Genomic DNA, 21,268 nt, shown 5'->3' with positions numbered 1-21,268 from the left:
TTAAGCCGTGACATGTTCCTTCTCCTCAAGAAGTCCGGAGGGTGTCAACACAAGGAAGAGCCTTTTCTGTTGTCGCTCTCCATTTGTGGAATGCTTTCCCCAGAGAGGTTTCGCCTTCATGATACACCTTTAAGTGCCAGGCAAAACCTTCCACTTCAACCAGGCCTTTGGCTGATTAACATGTGATACCCTTTTAAATGTTTTGTGGGATGTGGAATCAGTTTGTTTTTGTTTTTGCTATGTATTTTGCGCTTTTATATAATATTTTTATGTTGTGAACAGCCCTGAGATCTGCGGATGAAGGGTGGTATACAAATTTTAATAATAATAATAATAATAATAATAATAATAATAATAATAATACATTTTAAGTTAATCAGAAAGTTCACAACAAAAGCAAAATTACTTAGGGAAATGTGTGAGTATTAGCGTTCGTTTCTCAGGTGGAAGCTTGTCCTTTTCTTGTCTTGCGTGTTCAAGGAGTTGCCTTCTCATGACGGTAAAGACGGAGCGCAGCAGTGTTCTCCCAAAAACTTGTGTGGTTTCGTATCGAGGTAGACTGTCACAAAACTGGGGGACGTTGCAGTAACACAACCACCTGCGAAGGGGGAAATATTAAGATAGAATAAACCCAGGCAAGGGATCCAAACTAATATGAAAAAATACCTCCTGTCAAAACCTAACTACTCTATTCACATCACAGATAGGTAGCCGTGTTGGTCTGCCATAGTCAAAACAAAAAAATTCCTTCCAGTAGCACCTTAAAGACCAACTAAGTTAGTTCTTAACTAGTTGGTCTTTAAGGTGCTACTGGAAGGAATTTTTTTGTTTTGACTATTCACATCAATTCACCTTAGAGCAAGAATTTACTGCATCCTCTTAACAAAAGTATATTTAATTATATTAATATATTTAATTAATATACAGAATCATGACATTTGCTACAAAGGATCCGGTTAGAAAACACATTAAAATTCCGTAGCTACATGCACACTAGAAAACTTCTAGCAGGTCCAAATTGTAGAATAAGAATTGCAAAACTGAGTAATAAGTAAGTCACTAGCTCTTCCAGCTCAGGCATCTACTGACATCTAAACAAATGTAGACCAACAAATCATAGAATTGTAGTCCTGTAAACGTACAAAATGTATTTTGTATGGTTAAGTTTTTACCTCTATCTTCAGTACATTTTATTTTATTTTATTTTATTTTATTTTATTGCTATGGCATCTTCTGTTGATGATGATGGTCACCTAGTTCAATCCCCAGCAATGCAGGAACCTCAGTGAATGTGATATTCTCTAGATGCAAGATGTTTGCACCCTTCCCTGGAGAAATTTCAGGGAACAGAACGGGCCCTGAGGCGTACAAAGCCTTCCTTGCCCCTACTAAGCCAGGTTTGATACTGAAGCGGAACAGGACCTTTGCACGAGGCACTAAAATGTGTCGGGAGGTGGATCATTTTAGGAAGATTATGCAGAAATTTCCCTTTCCCTGGCAGCTGACTCTAAGAATTGTAGCAATCATGTTGCTTGCCAAATCCTGCACAAAATGCTGGGAATATGCACACAGTAAGCAGGTTACTCACACAGAACTTGCACCTGATTACCTGCAAAACAATTTCATTAGCACCCTCCTAAAGGCTTGGTCAGGGACGCGGGTGGCACTGTGGGTCAAACCACAGAGCCTAGGGCTTGCCGATCAGAAGGTCAGCGGTTCGAATCCCCGTGCCGTGGTGAGCTCCCGTTGCTCGGTCCCTGCTCCTGCCAACCTAGCAGTTCGAAAGCACCTCAAAGTGCAAGTAGATAAATAGGTACCGCTCTGGCGGGAAGGTAAACGGCGTTTCCGTGCGCTGCTCTGGTTCGCCAGAAGCAGCTTAGTCATGCTGGCCACATGACCCGGGAGCTATACGCCGGCTCCCTCAGCCAATAAAGCAAGATGAGTACCGCAACCCCAGAGTCAGTCACGACTGCACCTAATGGTCAGGGGTCCCTTTACCTTTACCTTTAAAGGCTTGGCCACAAAACCATAGACATCTGCAACAGGAACATTGTTAGGCAGGACCAAAAGACAGGGCAAACTAAGGACAGCCTCAACAGGAGCAAGAAAATATTTTATCTAGGAATGGTGGCAATATCCTAGCCCTGCTGCCCGCTCCCTAGCTTCTGGTCATCACAGGTATATTGCATTGGAACTCGTAGGCTGTGCTTTTGTCTACAGCTTGACCCTACGAACAGACTTTCCCTCCATGTATTTATTTGATCCAGTCTAAATCAAGTCAATAAATATGACGTCAAGAATATTGGTCCCAACACTGTACGTAATAGGGAAAGGGCAAATGCCACCCACTACCCACCGGAACTGATCCTACAGGTACAAATGAATACCTGAAACAAGACATTGTTACCTAGTGTAGTTCACTTTGTAGCTGGCAATGTCATCATTAGGTGACCTCTGTCTTCGCTGGGAAGGTGTCTCCAGGTGCCAGTAGTTGATGCGATTCAGGAACATTTTAGCCAGCTCTACTATCGTTTGCCTCTCTTTTGATGGTAAGTGACTAAATTTGTATTGCACAAAATTATTAACTCCCTTAAAAAGAGAGGACAAATAAATAAGACCATTTGTAAATCAAAAGGAAGACGAGGCTCTAAATGAATATTTAGGATTTTATTTATGTTAAGTGATGAATTAATATGTTTAATTCCATAAGGTGAAGATTTAAGGATGTTAATGTCTAAGCTAAATTTTATAAGAATTGGGATTTGGAAAACCATTAAAAGGACATGCAATGAAATTCAACCAAGGGGAAGCGAGGAAGTCACTTAACAAAGTTAGTAAGTGTAATTTTCAATAAGGCTATGATTTATGTTTGTTTGTCTTATGTGTTTGTTTGTTTGTTTGTTTGTTTGTTTATAATACTGTGAAAACTAATAAAAAAAATTGGGGGGGGGGACTAAATGCATATTTCCTGGTTAATGACTGGATTCTCTCTAGTGGCTAGGTGAGATCCACTTCACATTTTATCTTTTTCAAAATCCAAACAGCACAGGTGACACGTGTAAGAAAATCTCTGGAAGAGAAACCGAAACCACCTCTTCAATAAAAATAAGGACTTTCTCCTATAGATGTAGCTTGTCGAATGACCATGCCACTGGCTATCACGGATTATCTTAACAGTCAAATGAATTTGGAACCAACTTTCCCTGACTCTACCGAAAAGCAAAGTGTGTGTTTTTGTGTGTTTTGTCTATCTGTCAGCTGTGACCTAGAGAACAGACGCAACAAGATAGGGTGGTGCAGTCTCTCTGTCAAAATCCCAAATTTGCCCAAAAAGGTTTGCACTCTCTGATTTAGTACAACTGAGGGCCGCAAGTGGGGTTTTGAGCTCCCCACTTCAAACAGCAGACTAGCCTCCACTGCTGGCAACTCACAAAAAGTCTCATAGCAAAGCCAGGGAAACCATCTAGAGCAGTAGCTTTAAAGACAGGATGGGCAACTGTCCGAATGAAATTGCAGAAGTGTGAAAGGGGGCAGAGGTTTTTTCCTAACTGCGGTCCAGAGGTGCATATGTGCTCTCATTGGTAAGCATGGAAACCACAGCTGAGTGAGTGTTCCCAATAACAGGGAAGCCCCACTTTTGCACATAAATCGAATCTGCACCAGCCAAGCTAACTTCAGTCAGCTAGCACGGCATACCTAGTCTGCAGACCTTGTTTCTCACTGGGTACCTGATCTATAACACCACCTAATATTCCTAAAAGTCTTTAGTCATCATTCTTAGCCCCAAGTCAGCAAGACACTTCATATACTGATAGGAGATGCCTCTGTATAGATGTACTTTACCTGTTCAATACTAGGTTTCTCAAACGGGGGGCTCTCCAAAGATCCTTCTACAACAGGTTTTCCCATCTGTAATATACATTTCCTCAAAAGCTGTTGAAAAGAGATTTTTAAAAAATAAATAAATAAAATAGGTTACTAATTAGGGCTGGGTGATAACTGGTTTTCAATATTGCGATATATCACCAGGTAAACATCGCAATGTATCAATATATCACGATATCTGAAATAAGGAAGGAACTACGGAGGGGCGAACAGGACAATGTCCTGGCAACTGCTGCTACTTAAGGGACTAAAAGTGATAAATGTTTAAATTATCAATCACCTCATGGTCACTTTCAGCAGCAGGCAAGCCAAAATGCATCCAAATGAGACTTTTGGTTTTGGGCCTGGCTAATCTGACAGTCCCAGATTATTTGTATTCACTATAACTCAGCACCATACTTTGGATTGTCCTGAGTATCACTATTTGGTACTCCAAGACCAAAGTATCCAATGAAGCCATCCTGTTTGTGCAAGAACTTCTGCTTCGGCAATGGAACTTTCCCTTCCCCCTCCACCCCACATGCCCCAAATCTGTTCTGCAGGCTCCCTGAGGCCTCTGAAGGAAATCTGCAGGGGGCATGTGGCAAGAGGAAAGGGAGGGGAAGAGATCCGTGCACCAAAGGAATGTCTTCACTGGATAGAACCTATGGTTTGCAACTATAACAATTATACAATAATATAATAATAAATTTTCATTTATACCCCACCCTCCCCGGCCAAGGCCAGACTCAGGGCGGCTAGCACCAAATATGAATTACAATAAAACATAATAGAAAAACAACAACAGCAACAACAATAACAACAACAAAAAAACAGTTAATTAAAATACAGCTTAAAATGCAGCCTCATTTTAGTAGTAGCCCATAAATCAAGACCGTAAAGGGAGGAAACATCAGATCTTCACCCGAGCCAGCTATCCATGCTGGTCCTACATGGGCCAGCAAAAAAGCCAAGGGAAAATTTATATACCAAATCCCATATTAAGGGGTCAGAGTGAGTCTAAGCCGAAGGCCAGGCGGAACAGCTCCGTCTTGCAGGCCCTGCAGAAATATGTCAAATCCCGCAGGGCCCTAGTCTCTTGTGACAGAGCATTCCACCACGTCAGGGCCAGTGCTGAAAAGACCCTGGCCCAACTTGAAACCAATCTAACCTCCTTGAGGCTTAGGACCTCCAAAGTGTTGTTATTTATGGACCTTAAGGTCCTCTGTGGGGCATTACCTACAGACTCTATCATATATAGAGGAAAGGCACTACGTCTTGTATGAGTCAAGCCCAGAATTACTGTCATAGTGGATCCAAGCCAAATACAGTGCACTAATTGATGGTAACATTGCTCAGTTTTTGCATCAATCTCTACGGATGTTTTACGCTAGATAACAGCAGCACTGAATGTATTCCGGGACACAAAACAAAAACCGGAAACTTGCCTTGAACAAGTAAAAGTAGACTTGCTTGGTATCTGCATCTTCTTCCTTGTGAACACAGGCAAAGAGATACTCGACATCCAGCACAATCCCCAAGAGCCTGTTCATTTCGTCTTCAGATACATTCTCCAAATGGGAAACGTGAGCAGCTAAACAAACAAGTAAATCCAAAGCTTAAAGGGAAAGGCCTGAGCAAATGGAAGCATTTATCTGTTCTTTGTTAAATTGGCCTGTCTCGGGAATGGGCAACAGACACACATAAGCCAAAGCGAAGTCATGGAGAATCTTTTTTTCAACCTGCTAGAGATGCTATCACAGACACTACTAACACATCAAGTATTTTCCATATCCAAACAGTTACTGTCAGATTTGCACCCTGCTGTGTTAACCTAAAATCAGTATTTGATGCGGCAAAAGCTGTACTATTATTTTCTATTTTTATTTAACACTTGAAACAATAACAAAATTTCAAATATAAGAAACCACACAATTAATATTGACTCCCCTCCCCCCCCCACTTCCATGGTGCATTTTATTACATTCTTTTCCACCACATATTCTAATTTCTCCCCATTTTATATCTCGGTATTTTTAACTGCTGAATTTATTCTATTACTGTTAACTTTTTTAATGTGCTTGCAATATTTCTCCAAATAATCTATAAAACATTTCCAATCTTCCTTGAATGTTTTTTTTTTATCTTGATCTCTTACTCTTAACTGTCCATCTTGCCCTTTCTATATATTCTATTAGCTTCATCTACCATTCTTCCTGGGGACGCAGGTGGCGCTGTGGGTTAAATCACAGAGCCTAGGACTTGCTGATCAGAAGGTAGGCGGTTCGAATCCCCGCGATGGGGTGAGCTCCCGTTGCTTGGTCCCTGCTCCTGCCAACCTAGCAGTTCGAAAGTGCATCAAAGTGCAAGTAGATAAATAGGTACCACTCCGGTGGGAAGGTAAATGGCATTTCTGTGCTCTGCTCTGGTTCACCAGAAGCGGCTTAGTCATGCTGGCCACATGACCCGGAAGCTGTACGCCAGCTCCCTTGGCCAATAAAGCGAGATGAGCACCGCAACCCCAGAGTCGGTCACAACTGGACCTAATGGTCAGGGGTCCCTTTACCTTTTACCATTCTTCCTTCACTGGTATTGTATCTTCCCTCCAATTCTGAGCACACACCATTCGTGCTGCTGCAAAAACTGTATTAGCAGTGGCTGATGACATGTTGAGGTGGCAACACTCATCTGACCTCCGGTCAGTCATGTTGCTGCATCTTACCGAGAAAGAGGGGGGCAAGATAGCAGCGAGGTCAGTGCAGAGCTAACACAGTGGTTGTGGCTCCTGTAGGGGGTTTGCACTGTGCTGACCTCCCTGCCACCCTACTGCTCTACGTCCCAGTAAGCCACAGCAACATGACCAACCTCAGGGCAGGTGAGCAGTACCATCCCACCACACTGTCCGCTGCTGATTATTAACCATTATGTGTAGTAAACTATAGAGTAGGGCATGAATCAGTCCTGTTTTCTTCTTCCTGTTTCAGAAAATGTTATCTCTCCTGTCCTTTACAGTGTGCCATTTAGATTCTCCATAGCTGAGAACACATTGATTATCTACTGTGTTGATAGGGCTGGGTGATATAGTGATATATCATCCTAAATCCGTTTGAAGTCCACATTGTGATATTGGTTTCATAATTTTTGACGCGGCAATATATCACAAACCATGATCTGTGTGTGTATGCTACACAAAAATCACAATGTGGGGGAAACTGTGAAGCAAGCCAAAGCTTCCGTTGATTCCTGCAGCCCCTGTTAACTCTGCTGGCTCAGCTCTCCCCTTCCTCTTGCAAGGAGGCAGAGAATCACAATGCAGGAAAAACTGTGAAGCCAGCCAATGCCTCTACAGAGCTCCATCCTTATTTCAGACATTGTGATATATTGCACTGTTTAGCTGGTGATATATCACAATGCTGAATTGTATGACATATCTTTGCTATGAGAATGAGAGATTTCTGTATGTCTGCTAGTAGGAAAGCAATCCAGTTAGATATGTGAGTAGTCCCAAAACCTCTCCGGAATAATATTGTCAATCTGAGATTTCTCACTTATTTCATTCTATGGCGCATTTAGGTCTCAGGGATTTGCAAAAGATTATTTGCAAGATCTCTGGTGTAACTTTGTTGGAACAAATTAGTTCTCCTAAATGTCATCAGACTACCCTAAGAACACACAGGTGCTATAACGTAAAAACTTGGAGCAAAATCCTTTCCTAGGCTCCCTGAGAACCGAAGAAAAGCAAATGCTTCAATGTCTTAGAAGCTTAATAAATGGCAGTTGTAACCATCTAACAGCAGGAGGCTAATTGGGAAATTAGTTACACTGTCATTTTAATGACAGCAGGGTCTGAACTGTGAAGACACTTCTGTTATCAGCTCCTATTCTCAATAGATTATCTATTCTCTCCAAAGGAGAGAGAAAGGAGTCCAACATTTCTGAGCCTGTTCAGACTCAAGGTCTTATTGTCCCTGCAGATCTAACCAAATGTATTCAGTGGCCCTATGTTGTTATAAGAAAGCCATTCTGTTTTCCATTCTACAGTATTTAAACTTACCTCCAACCCTCACAAATAAAGGGAATATTAGAGAATACCTTACTACATAGATATTCAGCAATCATTAGCATACTAGTCATAGAAAGCTGTTTTAAGTTTTAATATATTTATGTTTGGGGTACGGCAATATTGAATGTTAGCAAACTTGTACATTTTGCAGCTTTCTTGTGGAGGTCTGGCTATCAGTTTTTGGTACAAAATTGCCTCCCTAGATCTGCTGAAGAAACTGCTAACAAACAACAGCAGAATGACATGACATATCTTTTAATCCTGCTTCTTTGATACTTCTTGTTTTCCATACTTAGTTGAACCGCGTAGGTATATGCATAATCTTCAGATTTATTTTGTTTTTGCAGCTGAACACATCTTGAGTCATTTAAATGTATTTTGTTCACATTTCTGTGGCGTGACAGGAAAACACTGTTCCAAGAGTCTGATGTGGGAAAGCTATTTCCTGCACAGAAATCCTGAATCCGTACCCAAATCCAGGTTGATAGATATAGCAAAACAAGCAGCCATAGAGGGCATTACATTTGAAGAAGAAGAAGAAGAAGAAGAAGAAGAAGAAGAAGAAGAAGAAGAAGAAGAAGAAGAAGAAACCCTATATATGTAATTTGACTTCTTGGATTAGCTATTTTTGCTTTAAGGTTTCAAACTGCAGCCTTGAAAATAACTTTGGAAACTGACCCATATCATAAAGTTATTTATGGTGCTTTCCCCACTCTTTTGGTTACTGAATAGAATTTTGAAGTGCTACATGAATAAGGTATTTCACCTTCCTAAAAAAAAAAGTGTGCGGGTGAGCTATGTCCATGTGCTGCACAACTGCACATAAACGCATATACGTAACCACAAAAATAGGACTTTTGCCCCTCACAGTACATTATCATAATAATTATGAATCTAGAACAATAATAATAATAATGAGTTTTCCACGTAAGGAATTCTGAGTGCAGAACTTGAGAGCCACAATATATTAGAGGCTTTTGTTGTTGTTTTTTTAAAAAATGTTTTTACTACTATCCAGAGCAGTAGCAATAGATAACCATAAATTGGGAAATTCTACTTGAAAATGTTTGCATTACATTTTCTTTATATCATTATTTTACTTTAAAATTGTTTAACTGTAAGAATACCAACAAATAACAATATAAATAAAGGAGAAGAATGATAACTAAAAAGAGAACAAAAATTTATGCATTGTCTCTGCAGAACTACTGAATATCTGGTCTTGGTTCTACCCTGTGCTCAGCTGTAGCATATTTTCAAATACACAGTATATTTAGGTCCGTTTGTTTTTTCTTAATTTACTCAATTTACTGTTACCTTCCCCAAACCTTTGGAACTGGGTAGGCTATGAACTTCAATTAAGTGCACCTTGGGAGTGCAGAGAAATACCAGTACCCGAAACTTTACTGCCAGTCAACTTTCGTATTTGGTTTGTATTTATGTGCTTAAGCCAAAATTGTTGTTTTGTTTTGTTTTATTGCAATAACTGAATTTATTCTGTATTTGCTTAATTTCTGGATTTTGTTATTAACAATTCTGAATAATATTTGTGGTTTTTTTATGTTTCTCCATTTTAATGTTGCAAATGGGTTTGCTGTAAGCCGCTTTTGGGCACAGCTTACTGTAGGGAAAGCAGCGTATAAGTAATAAATAAACAAACAGAAATTCCAGAAGAAAATGCTACAAAACCTACCTAGTGCATGATTACAGCTACGACATGGTTCGTTAAGACTCACAACCGCTTGCTGTAGTTCTGCTCTGGGTGGAGTTGGAGGTGGGTTAGGGTTTTTCCAGCCGTTACATTTACAAGATTCCTCAGCCTGTAATTTTAAGAAAGTGGAGTGGGGAGATAGGGAGACAGAGAGAGAGAGAGAGATCGTATGAGTTTAAAGAATGTATAAACATTCCCCATATTACTAGTAATGCTAGGAAAAGAGAGCTTTTACATTGCCACAACACAGCTATTTTCTTGACTTCTGTAAGATGCGCTTGTGCTTATACACAAATACAGAAGAACAACATAAGGAAAATCTTTCTGGATCCAACCAGAAATGAAATCCAGTATCCCTGTTCTCAGTGGCCAACCACATTCATATGGGAAACCTGAAAAGCAAGACCTGAGCCCAAGGGTCAGCAATCTTTTTCAGCCGTGAGCTGGTCCACCGTCCCTCAGACCTTGTGGTGGGCCGGACTATATTGGGGGAGGGGGGAATGAACGAATTCCTATGCCCCACAAACAACCCAGAGATGCATTTTAAATAAAAGCATACATTCTACTCATGTAAAAACACGCTGATTCCCGGACCGTCCGCAGGCTGGATTGAGAAGGAGATTGGGCCGCATCCGGCCTCCGGACCTTTAGCTTGCCTACCCCTGCCTGAGCCCAACAGCTCTCAACCCACTTGTGATTCCAAGCAACTGGAATTCACTGCCTCTGACAATGGAGATAAAAGCATAGCCGTCATTGGCAGTAGCCATCTTCTATGGCTATAAAGACAGAATATTACTCTATGCTCCTGCTCACATAAGGGGGAAGAAGGTGATATTCACCACCATTCCACAAACATCTGCTACGAAGGGCTGGAGGAGCCTGACGGAAAATAAGTAAAACTCACTTCCCTGCCATCTATCGCGAATGGAAGCCTCTGCTGGATCGTAGCCCCTTCACAAAAGAGTAACTCTGGATCTAAGCCATTCTATAAAGATTACATACAGTATATTTTATATGCAAATTATACATTAGATGTGGAAGAAGTACTGGCTGAAAAAAAGTAGGCAACATCGTCAAAGGATCATTCTCCTAGCCATTAATGAACCAAAAGCTACAATGCAGTTCTGAGCATGCATTACATCTAATCATGATGTTATAGGTCAATGTTTTCTCACCCTTATATGATTACACGTGCCAGAAATACTGTGGATTTCTACTGGGAAATTCCCATACATTTTTAATGAAAACTTCCACAAAGGTTAACATTAAACCTTTCATTTGTTTTTGTTTTTCCTGGAGGCCACCATCATTCTCGCTATCCCAAACGTAACATGCAGACAAAGCCTGGCATTGCTACGGAAGTAATTCAGTATTTTTTAAATTAATAAAACACATCATAACACGCAACGCCATAGTTTTAGAGAGATACATTACTGCAAAATTTCCTATTAATATTTTAGTAGCTTGGACTATGCTATTTATGCTAGTAATGTACTTTCGAACATACTATATATTACAGGAATCTGCAAATGCCACACACAAAAACGACTATCTTGCAGTCTTTCGTGTCTCAATAAGATTGGGCTTTCCCTCTGATCCACGTTTGAATTTTGTTACCTCCCAGTTTAGGAGTTCTAACAGAAAGATCACTGGAATCTGTAACTTTTCATGTTTCAGAACAGAACATATCCGAAAGTTGTGCCAAAGCAACTTCTTCCCAACAGCCATTTGTTTTATTTCACTTGCATGACAAATCTGTTGAACATCACAATGTGTTCATTTATTTATCTGCCCTTGGTATGAACTCTGTGTATGTGTATGATTGTTTTTGTGTGTGTGGAGGGGATTTGTTTGTTTTACTAAGTACGCCTGTTTCTCAGAAAAACATTGGAAGAGTTGCTGCCCAGGTTTGTAAAGGGTAAGCTTGCTGCTGTGGATCTGTAAATCACTGCTGTAAGAAAAATAAATTTAAAAGCCTCTGTATGGCGTGTGAGCGCACGCTCACACACACAGTTTCTCCCAAATATGAATAAGCACTTGATTTTAGAACACTGTGCCATAATTATCCCAGAGCCCCAAACCCATAAAGACTGAGTACCTACACAAAAATGTAACACTGCACACTAATTAGCATCAGAGATGCAAACAGATGTACCAATATTGTAGTCGGAAGAGCTAAACTGCCAGGAATGAATACCAACCCTCCTACAGGAACGGAGAAAAAAGTGTTTTGTTTTGCTGGCAGGCATTCGTTGCAGCTCTCAGTTTTATTTCTAGCAAGCTAATTCTTGTTAAACAACCAATCTCGGGTTCCGAAAAGGAAGGGCTTCAGAGCAGAGATGCTCGTATGCTTCCGAAGGCATCCTGTATCGAGGCCACTAAGGGCTTTAAAGATGAAAAGGAGCACTTAGAATGGTGCTAGGAAACAAACTGGAAGCCAGTAAGATTCTTTCAGCACAGGTGCTTCCACCAGCTAAGAAAAAAAGCCGCTTTGTTTTGTTTCTGAGTGGTTTTCAAAGGCAGCAAATGGCATTCAGATCCAGCATTCTTGCTGAGGCCATATGCCTTCTGTTCTTGACCCCAGCAGTGAAAATATTTTGCCCTCAATAGTGAGTGCAGCATTCCTAAGGAGTTCAAATTACACCCCGCTGAGTGGCTTTTGAGTCTTTTGCAATGTTTCCTCTCTCGTGCAACTCAATAAAATGTCACTCCTCTGCTTTTCATTAGGAAAGAATGTATGAAAATACCTCTTTTGAGAACTTGAGAGTGATGGGAAGGCGCTGGGGAGAGTAGTTAAAAAATCTTTAGTGCCAACTTTATGAAACATTGTGCAAATTGTACAGTATGTATATGAGGTTAAGAAATGAAGGCTGTGGGTACTTAATAGCAGGGGTAGACAACGTGGTGCCCTCCAGATTTTTGGACTCCAATTCAAGAGAGCCAGCCTGTCTCCTCAGGTTGCACAAGCTAGAAGCAAGAGGTGCAGATAACTTTGCTGTTGATTCAGCTCATGCAGGAGATAGCTCAGTTGGTCAGAGTGCAGTGCTGATAACGTCAAGGTTGCAGGTTCGATCTCTGTATGGGACAGCTGCATATTCCTGCACTGTAGGGGGTTGGACTAGATGATGATTCTCAGGGTCCTTTCCAACATTCTATGATTCTATGTACATTCCACTGGTAAGTACAGCATAAAAATAAGATACAACAAACTCTGTAGGGCACTGAATTGACTATGTGCGCTTTAGAGTGTTCCACAGAGTTCACTCCACTTGGGCAATGATCGCCCGCCCTATGGAACGCCCTCCCATCAGATGTCAAAGAGATAAACAATTACCTGACATTCAGAAGACATCTTAAGGCAGCCCTGTTCAGGGAAGTTTTTAATATGTAACGCTGTACTGTTTTTAACACTTGATTGGGAGCCGCCCAGAGTGGCTGGAGAAACTCAGCCAAATGGGCGGGGTATAAATAAATTATTATTATTATTATTATTATTATTATTATTATTATTATTATTATCACCACTCTCTTAAACAAAGGAAGATTTGTCATGCTAAGGGATGATCACACAGACAAGGAACCATTGCTGAAAATAGCTCCCCTGTGTTGAGCTCCCCTCCACTCCCTCAGAATACGCCAGGTGATTCATGCTTCGAGGTCACCACATTGTGAATTTCTGACCCATGTTGGTAGGAAAATGTAGGACATAATTATGACAGCAGGATAAGAGCAAGCAATCCTACATGTTTGGGGGAAACTCAACAGGATAATGTCATTGGGGAAGTGGAGTGTAATGTGTTGTTCAGCCCTCAGCATTCAGCCCACGAACTCAGTCAAGCCAAAGTACTTAGCTGAGCACGTCTTTGTTTTCTATAATTTACCAATTAACTGGATCATTGTGTAACTTTGCATTACTACCTTCCCTAAACTGAAACTCTAATCAATGAGGAGTCTTGGCTCTCATGAGTCGCCCACATTGGAAAATAAATTACTGTATGGATTTGGTTTATGATGAACATTTTTCTAATGATATGTGCTAGCACAATATATGGATTGCAGATTATATACACCACTCTCAAAGACCACTGTGATTAATCTATATATCCGCCACATGTCTAATTATATCTACTGCCCTTTCTTCTAATAAATAGTAAACAGTGAAGTGCTAATAATTAGGAAGATTAATGTAATAATGTTTTGGCTGTGATCCAGAAAGCTGTGAATCTACTTCTGTAAGCACAGAAAGACTGTATTTATTGCCTGACAAGCTGCTCTTGAAAACCAGAGAATTTCAGAATGAGTAGGTGCTGCTGCTGCACCGAAGAGAGATTTAAGTGGTGAATTCAGGCTTGCCCAAAGAAACTCTCAATATCACAGTCTCCGAAGGTGTTTACGACAACAGGGATTTTCAGTTTCCATTGAGATAGACACACAAATAATGAGACAGAGAGCACAAGTATTCAATTACTATCTTTCACATCTGAGACCTCCTGTACCGAAGCGCATAAGCTCCGTGCACAGAGTCCTCAGTCCAACTCCAAAGGTCAAACTACAAGTGCACTGTTGGAAATCACGTCAAGAGTTTTACAATTCAGAAACACAGGCTTGGGTGGGCATTATTTAACATGCGGATGAGGGACCTTTTATCATGCCATGGGCTTTATTCCCATCTTAGTCACATGCCAGTGGTGTTGAGGGCCAAACGCAAATGTGGTTAAAGCAACAAATGTGATTTTTTTTACCTTTGGACAGTAGGCTCGTTTCTATATACATCCCTCTCTATCCTCCATCCAGGCAAGAAAAAACAATGGATTTTTGTTGTTTTAAGAAACACTTCCAAAAATGAACATTCCCAGTATCTTCAGGACTGTTCGTGCATCACCAAATGGGCCTGATTCCTTATCTGCACCCATCCAACCATTTGCCATCTGCCCCAGTTTTTCCTGTAATTTTCCGATCCCTTCAGCCCTAACTGATGCTTCCAATTTGTTAAAAGTAAGCAAGTTATGCAGTTGCAAAGATTAATCCTTCATATTAATTACTGCTGTCAAACAAACGGCATAAAGAGGGATGAGATGTGTATATGAATGGACGAGAGAGAAGCAGACTCATGTTAAACTGTGCAACATGACAAATAGAGACACTTGGAAATCAGACGCAAAGTATAAGATTAGATAGATAGATGATTAGATAGATCAGATGATAGATAGATGATAGATAGATAGATGATAGATAGATAGATAGATAGATAGATAGATAGATAGATAGATAGATAGATAGAGATAGATGATAGATAGATAGATAGATAGATAGATAGATAGATAGATGATAGATGATAGATAGATAGATGATAGATAGATGATAGATAGATTCCCCTTTCTGCCATTACATTTATAGCTACGTGAATGCTTGGAAGGGTAGCAGAGATTAGTCTGGGACAGAGGTGGCGCTGTGGGTTAAACCACAGAGCCTAGGGCTTGCCGATCAGAAGGTCAGTGGTTCGAATCCCTGTAATGGGGTGAACTCCCATTGCTCAGTCCCTGCTCCTGCCAACCTAGCAGTTCGAAAGCACGTCAAAGTACAAGTAGATAAATAGGTAACGCTCCGGCGGGAAGGTAAACGGCGTTTCTGTGCGCTGCTCTGGTTCGCCAGAAGCGGCTTGGTCATGCTGGCCACATGACCCAGAAGCTGTACGCCAGCTCCCTTGGCCAGTAAAGCGAGATGAGCGCCGCAACCCCAGAGTCGGTCACGACTGGACCTAATGGTCAGGGGTCCCTTTACCTTTATTTCAATGCTTGGGAGGGTAGCAGAGATTAGTTTGGTAGGTCTGCCCCCATTGATGTTCTGGTCACGCTCTAATTTGGGGAAGATTATCTTCTAGAGTGTGAAGCCTTCTATATTCAAAGAAGCTCTCCAAACACATTTTAGAACCCTAGAAACTCAGGGTTCTAAAATGTGTTGGGAGCCTCCATAAGGATTGGAGGCCCCCCACTTCAGAGCCGGCCCCCAAAGTTGGAGGGCAATGGAAACAGTGGCAGGGTGGAGCTATTGTTTTTATCCCTGCTGGTCCCCCTCAAGTGTTTACCTAACTACAAAGCTAGCCCCCTAAAGAGGGATAAAAGACAAACTGCATTCATTTACATCATAGTTTATGCTTAATGCTTGAACAAAAATAAACTCTCGGATCGGAGAACTTTTGAAATGAGTCTACAAAGGAGCCAGGGGGCTATACTCTCAAGAGTAGGACCCCCCCCCCCCATCAAATTAAGTTACTCCACTGATTCCAATGATCTACTCTTGAGTATGACTTACAACCTGCTGGTTATTTTTATTTCTAATCCTCTTAAAATATTATGCAGAAACCTCCAAATGCATGCCAGTTATTAAAAAAAAACAGAAACAGTGGCATTTACTTTCAGGCTTACCTACAAAGGGGCAGTTTAAAAGGATTTTCTGATTTGAAATTTACCTTTTGACACTGAAGAGCATTTGGAGACATTGTACACTGAACCACTCTAATCTAAGAGGAGTGAACTCCATTATGTAAAGTTCACAGGAAATATTAGTTCCCAAACACAAGAACATATCAGTACCCCAACACTACAGCACTTTTAAGGCTTATGTTCAGAGGAAGCCAACACAGTGCTGTCCAGCTGTTGTAGACTACAACTTCCATCATCCCTGACCATTGGCCGTGCTGGCTGAGGCTAATGTGATTTGTAGTCCATCAACATCTAAAGGGAACCAGAGTGCGCTGGTGACTAGAGTGAAATTCCCAGCCCATTCAATACAAATTACTTTTAATCAAACTTGTTCAGAGCTGAGTTGCAAGTGTACAAATTTTTTAACAAACAGTTTCCTCTATTCAACCTCACAACATAGGGTTGTTTCATGGACTAATTTATCAACGGAAAACTTTTGTCCCTGTTCCAGCAGCATGATTATTATTACTCCTATTACCCATAGACTATTACTGCATGACTCAGGGTATTGGAATGACAGGAGGCAGAGAGAGTTCCAGCAGGAACTAGCATCTTTTGAAGTATTATTTCCACTATTGGAATGTAGGGGATCAAAGCCGAATTATTTAAATTCTCATCCCCTATTGTAATCTAAGTCTAAATCTAACCAAAACTGTTCCCTATTTACACCCCCCCAATCTGTTGTTTCCTCTACATTTTAGGTTGTACGCTACTTGGAACAGAGAGCAGTATACCATGTAAGCGATGTGCAAAATGATGACATATATGTATATGCATGATTTAAAGGCATTATTCTGCCAGTTTTACTAGCTCCTAATGCCTCATTGCCCTTATCGCCACTCTAAATATTACTGGTTAGAGGGACATGATGAGGTTAACTCTTCATTTTCTTACTTTTGTGTGCAGAGCACAGGGATTAGGCAGCAACTTCTAATGAAGTGCCTAATCTTATGATGATTTGGCCATTTTTAACAAGCAGGTCATGCTGTACACATTATCAGTGTTAAAAACAATTCCAATCAAAGAACGACTTTTTTGTTTTTAGAAACTTCAGAGTACTAAAATGTTTCATAGCAAATTCTGAGGGTCAAACTATACCTTAAATACATGGTGTACAGCTAGTATTTAAATTAATAGTAGGTGTATGTGGAGGGACGTTGTAACCCAGAATTCATGACACAGGGAGGGGGGATTACACCCTTCCTCACATCCTGACAGAATGCATCCCTCCCTCATGGGTGACGCTGTGGTCTAAACCACTGAACCTCTTGGGCTTGCTGATCAGAAGGTTGGCGGTTCGAATCCCGTTGCGCTGTCCCAGCTCCTGCCAACCTAGCAGTTCGGAAGCACACCGGTGCAAGTATATAAAAAGGTACCGCTGTGGTGTAAATGGCGTTTCCGTGCACTCTGGTTTCCGTCATGCTGTTTCATTGCACCAGAAGTGGTTTAGTCATGCTGGCTACGTGACTGGGAAAGCTGTCTGCAGACAAACGCCAGCTCTCTCGGCCTGAAAGCGAGATGAGCGCCGCAACTCCATAGTCGCCTTTGACTGGACTTAACTGTCCAGAGGTCCTTTACCTTTTATACCTTTTTTTTTTTTAGCTTGGCAGGGGGAAGGGAGCTGTCAGTGGGAACTGGCAGCGGCAAGGACTTTTATTGGGAATGCTGGGAAAAGGTCTTTATAATCTTATCTTCAGATTGCAGAGGGGATGAAGGCCACACCCAAGCACAAAGAAGATGCTTTCAGTCTTATCTCGCTAGAGAATATACTGTGCATTCCAAATATGCTTGTTTCATTCACACATTGCAATATGAGGTATACAAACCTAGCCTTATTTGTAGCCTTGAGTGTTTGCAAACCAGTGTGATAAAGTGGGTTCGAATACAGGACTAAGACTTCGGAGAAATTGAACCCCACCCCCCTCACAGAGTGCAATTGGGCCAGGCACCTACTTTTGTTAGGCTGTTCTAAGGATAAAATGGGCAAGGAGGAAGATGCACCACAATGAGTTTCCTGGAGAGAGAAAATTGTAAAAATAAAAGAAATAATTTCCAAATTATTCATGGTTCAAGCTCGTTTTTACTGTAGTAAAGGAGAAAGGCAGGGGAAGATCCTTCACCTGTGCTCTCCTACGGCTGAGCTTCGAGCTTCTCATACTACTGTATTGGTAATCTGGGTTTCCCCGTCAGCTACAGGCTGCAAAAAAGGAACAAGCCACAGTCTCCACCTCCTTCAGCTGTCATCCTGTCAAAACAACGGCTCTGTTGCCAAGACCAGGCAGAGGGAAGGGGGGGGGGGAGCTTGGGAGGAGTTACAGCTCAAAGCGCCCAATCCAAGCTTGACCTTCTCTACTCTCCCCCCCAAGTACACTGGCACTGCACACAACTGGATACAGAGTGCTGGAATGGCTTTCTTGTGCAAACAAAAAAGAAAGAAAGGGGGGATTGTTTATCTCTTCAGACACACACAGCAGGCACTTAAAGGAGTTTGTCTCTGTGCTCAATCCTGTGTTTACATGACAAGCAGCTGGGGCACCATTTTACCAAGCAAATAATAGAGTAAAAACAACAGCTGGCATAACCTGCTGGGCCTGAGTTTTCTTTTCTTCTGAAAACACAATGTTCTCCCTGGTCCCCCCCCCCCCCTCCATATCACTTTCTCCAAAAAGATGCACTGACATCTCGCCTTTTTGACATGCATTCGCAATCCTGCGTTGCCTTACAACTGCCTGCAAATTGGTTCTTTTTCCTCCCTGTGCAGAGAACTGTGGAACATCTCCACTTAAACACTGTACACACATTGCAACCTTCAGTCTTGCCATGGTGCTTCCTTAAAAACAGAGCAGGGCAAGTACGGGGCTTTTTTGGAAATACCTTCCATTGGGCTGTCAAGTAGAAATGAGTCATAGAGAAACTGAAGGCAGACAAAGTGTAGGGAAGGCTGAATTTCACCCAGTTCTGAAAGATGTCTCTCATGCCAAGCCTGGGACATATGGCACACAAGCAAAGAACTGAGCAGCTCTAGCCATGCACAAAGTGCAAAGTACTCCCTTTCTTTTAAGTTATCACAACCTGTACCACAATATGGATTGGGGAAGGGGTTTGGTTTGGATTATACCTTCGGGCGCCCTCCAAGCCTGTGGTTTTATATCTGTACAATGGGAGCCTAATGTAAAGGTAAAGGTACAATGTAAAGGTACAATGTAAAGGTACAATGGGAGCCTAATGTAAAGGTAAAGGTTGGCAGGAGCAGGGACCGAGCAACGGGAGCTCACCCTGTTGCGGAGATTCGAACCGCCAACCTTCTGATCGGCAAGTCCTAGACTCTGTGGTTTAACCCACAGCACCACCCGCGTCCCTACACGGTCAAGTATAAATGTATATGGGAGCCTGGTCAAGTATAAATGTATTGCCATAGAAACAATTTGTTAGTGATGCCTCCGGTCTCTAGAGAACGATAGGCCAGGGGTGGATAGCTCAGTTGGTTAGAGCACGGTGCTGATAATGCCAAGGTTGCAGGTTCGACCCCAGTAAGGGACAGCTGCATATTACTGCATTGCAGGGGGTTGGACTAGATGATACTCAGGGTCACTTCCAGCTCTACAATTCTACTCCGGGATAGACTTGTATTGAGCTGGGAAAATACAGAGGCTTGACTTGCTCTCTGTACTGTAACCAAAGAAGAAGAAGAAGAGTTTGGATTTGATATCCCGCCTTTCACTCCCCTTCAGGAGTCTCAAAGCAGCTAACATTCTCCTTTCCCTTCCTCCCCCACAACAAACACTCTGTGAGGTGAGTGGGGCTGAGAGACTTCAAAGAAGTGTGACTGGCCCAAGGTCACCCAGCAGCTGCATGTGGAGGAGTGGAGACGCAAACCCGGTTTCCCAGATTACGAGACTACCGCTCTTAACCACTACACCACACTGGCTCTCAAAGCTAGGAGGGAAGGGTCCCTGGAGACCTAATGGGGTATTAAGATCTGCTGGAATGTTAAAGCTGTGAGTCCTTCTATCTTATGCTCAGGTTGTGTAAATGTGGAGGGAAAGCTATATATCAAAAAGACACCACAGTGATCTTCATGCCAAAGAAACCGAACCCAAGATAAGCTCTGGCACTCAAGTATCCCACTGCTCAGAGACTGATTGTGTGTGTGTTATTATAATTACAATTAATGAATTATTTGCATTCTAAACCAACATTTCAAGACAATTTACACTTATGATAATTGATAACAGTTAAAACATGCACACACAAACATATATATATGACTAAAATACTAACAAGAGGGCACTCGTGGTAAAGACCCCTGTTCTAACAACCCAGCTGGGAAAGGCTGTTAGAACAAAAATGTGTCCAACTCTTTCCAGAAACTGCAGATAATACGCACCTGTCATATCCACAGGACAGGGCAACCACACAAAACACCCTGTTCCAAGTTACTGGGGAGTGCGCTTCTGAGAGCTTTGGAACTTGCAGGAGAAACTGTCCCACAGACTGCAGCAATCTACTGGGAGTATAAGAAATAAGGCAGTCTCTCAAGGAACCTGGTCCTGAGCTGTACAGGGACTTATGTGCATATCAACACCTTGAACTTGGCCCAGGTGCAGATTGGCAGCTGGTGCAAATCCCTCACGCAAAGTGTCACATGTTGGCAGTAGTTTGTCTCCGACCTCGGCAACCACATTCTGCACCAGCTGCAGCCTCCAGGCCAACCCAGAGGGCAGCCCCACACAGAGCGCATTGCAGTAATCCAACCGCATGACAACATAATACTGTGTGCATCACTGCACCCTGAGCCAGTTAACCCACAATAACTACCAACCCCAACCACAGTTAACAACGGAGCTTGCAGGACCTAATGGGAAATTATCCTTCTTTTTTTCTTTTCAGCTACGCTGGCATGCATGCACGCATGCATGAACTAATCCGAATCAGGCGATCGCGCAACGAAACATAGCTACAGGTCAGGAAGAAGAAAATTAAGCAAATCGCTGCTTCCCCAGCGAGCAACCTGTTGCCAGGCTGCCTTAAGTGGGAGAGACAGGAATGAAAACACCCGTTTGCGCGTGCGTGCACATCCACACACACACCCCTCCCCGCACACGCACTCACCGGTGCAACCGTTCCATTTTTTAAGGGCCTCCTATT

The 21,268-nt window shown here is 42.0% G+C and overlaps 1 protein-coding gene across 3 annotated transcripts in view; it reads right to left on the bottom strand.

Moving 5' to 3' along the window:
- The window catches only part of KAT2B (lysine acetyltransferase 2B), a 43,675-nt gene that overhangs the window by 21,745 nt on the left and 662 nt on the right, over positions 1 to 21,268 (bottom strand). For all 3 annotated transcript variants that reach the window (XM_083705649.1, XM_083705651.1, XM_083705650.1), the window contains exons 2-6: positions 9,621 to 9,747; positions 5,313 to 5,458; positions 3,844 to 3,933; positions 2,408 to 2,589; positions 407 to 598 (exon numbers count right to left, since the gene is read on the bottom strand). In XM_083705649.1, the coding sequence (XP_083561775.1) occupies positions 407 to 598; positions 2,408 to 2,589; positions 3,844 to 3,933; positions 5,313 to 5,458; positions 9,621 to 9,747 (737 nt within the window). The remainder of the gene's footprint in view (positions 1 to 406; positions 599 to 2,407; positions 2,590 to 3,843; positions 3,934 to 5,312; positions 5,459 to 9,620; positions 9,748 to 21,268) is intronic.

The sequence above is a fragment of the Podarcis gaigeae genome (assembly GCF_964106915.1).
Source record: "Podarcis gaigeae genome assembly, chromosome: 12".
NCBI classification, from domain to species: domain Eukaryota; kingdom Metazoa; phylum Chordata; class Lepidosauria; order Squamata; family Lacertidae; genus Podarcis; species Podarcis gaigeae.
Note: the sequence above shows the minus strand (reverse complement) of the source record. Positions and strands in the feature narration are given on the sequence as shown.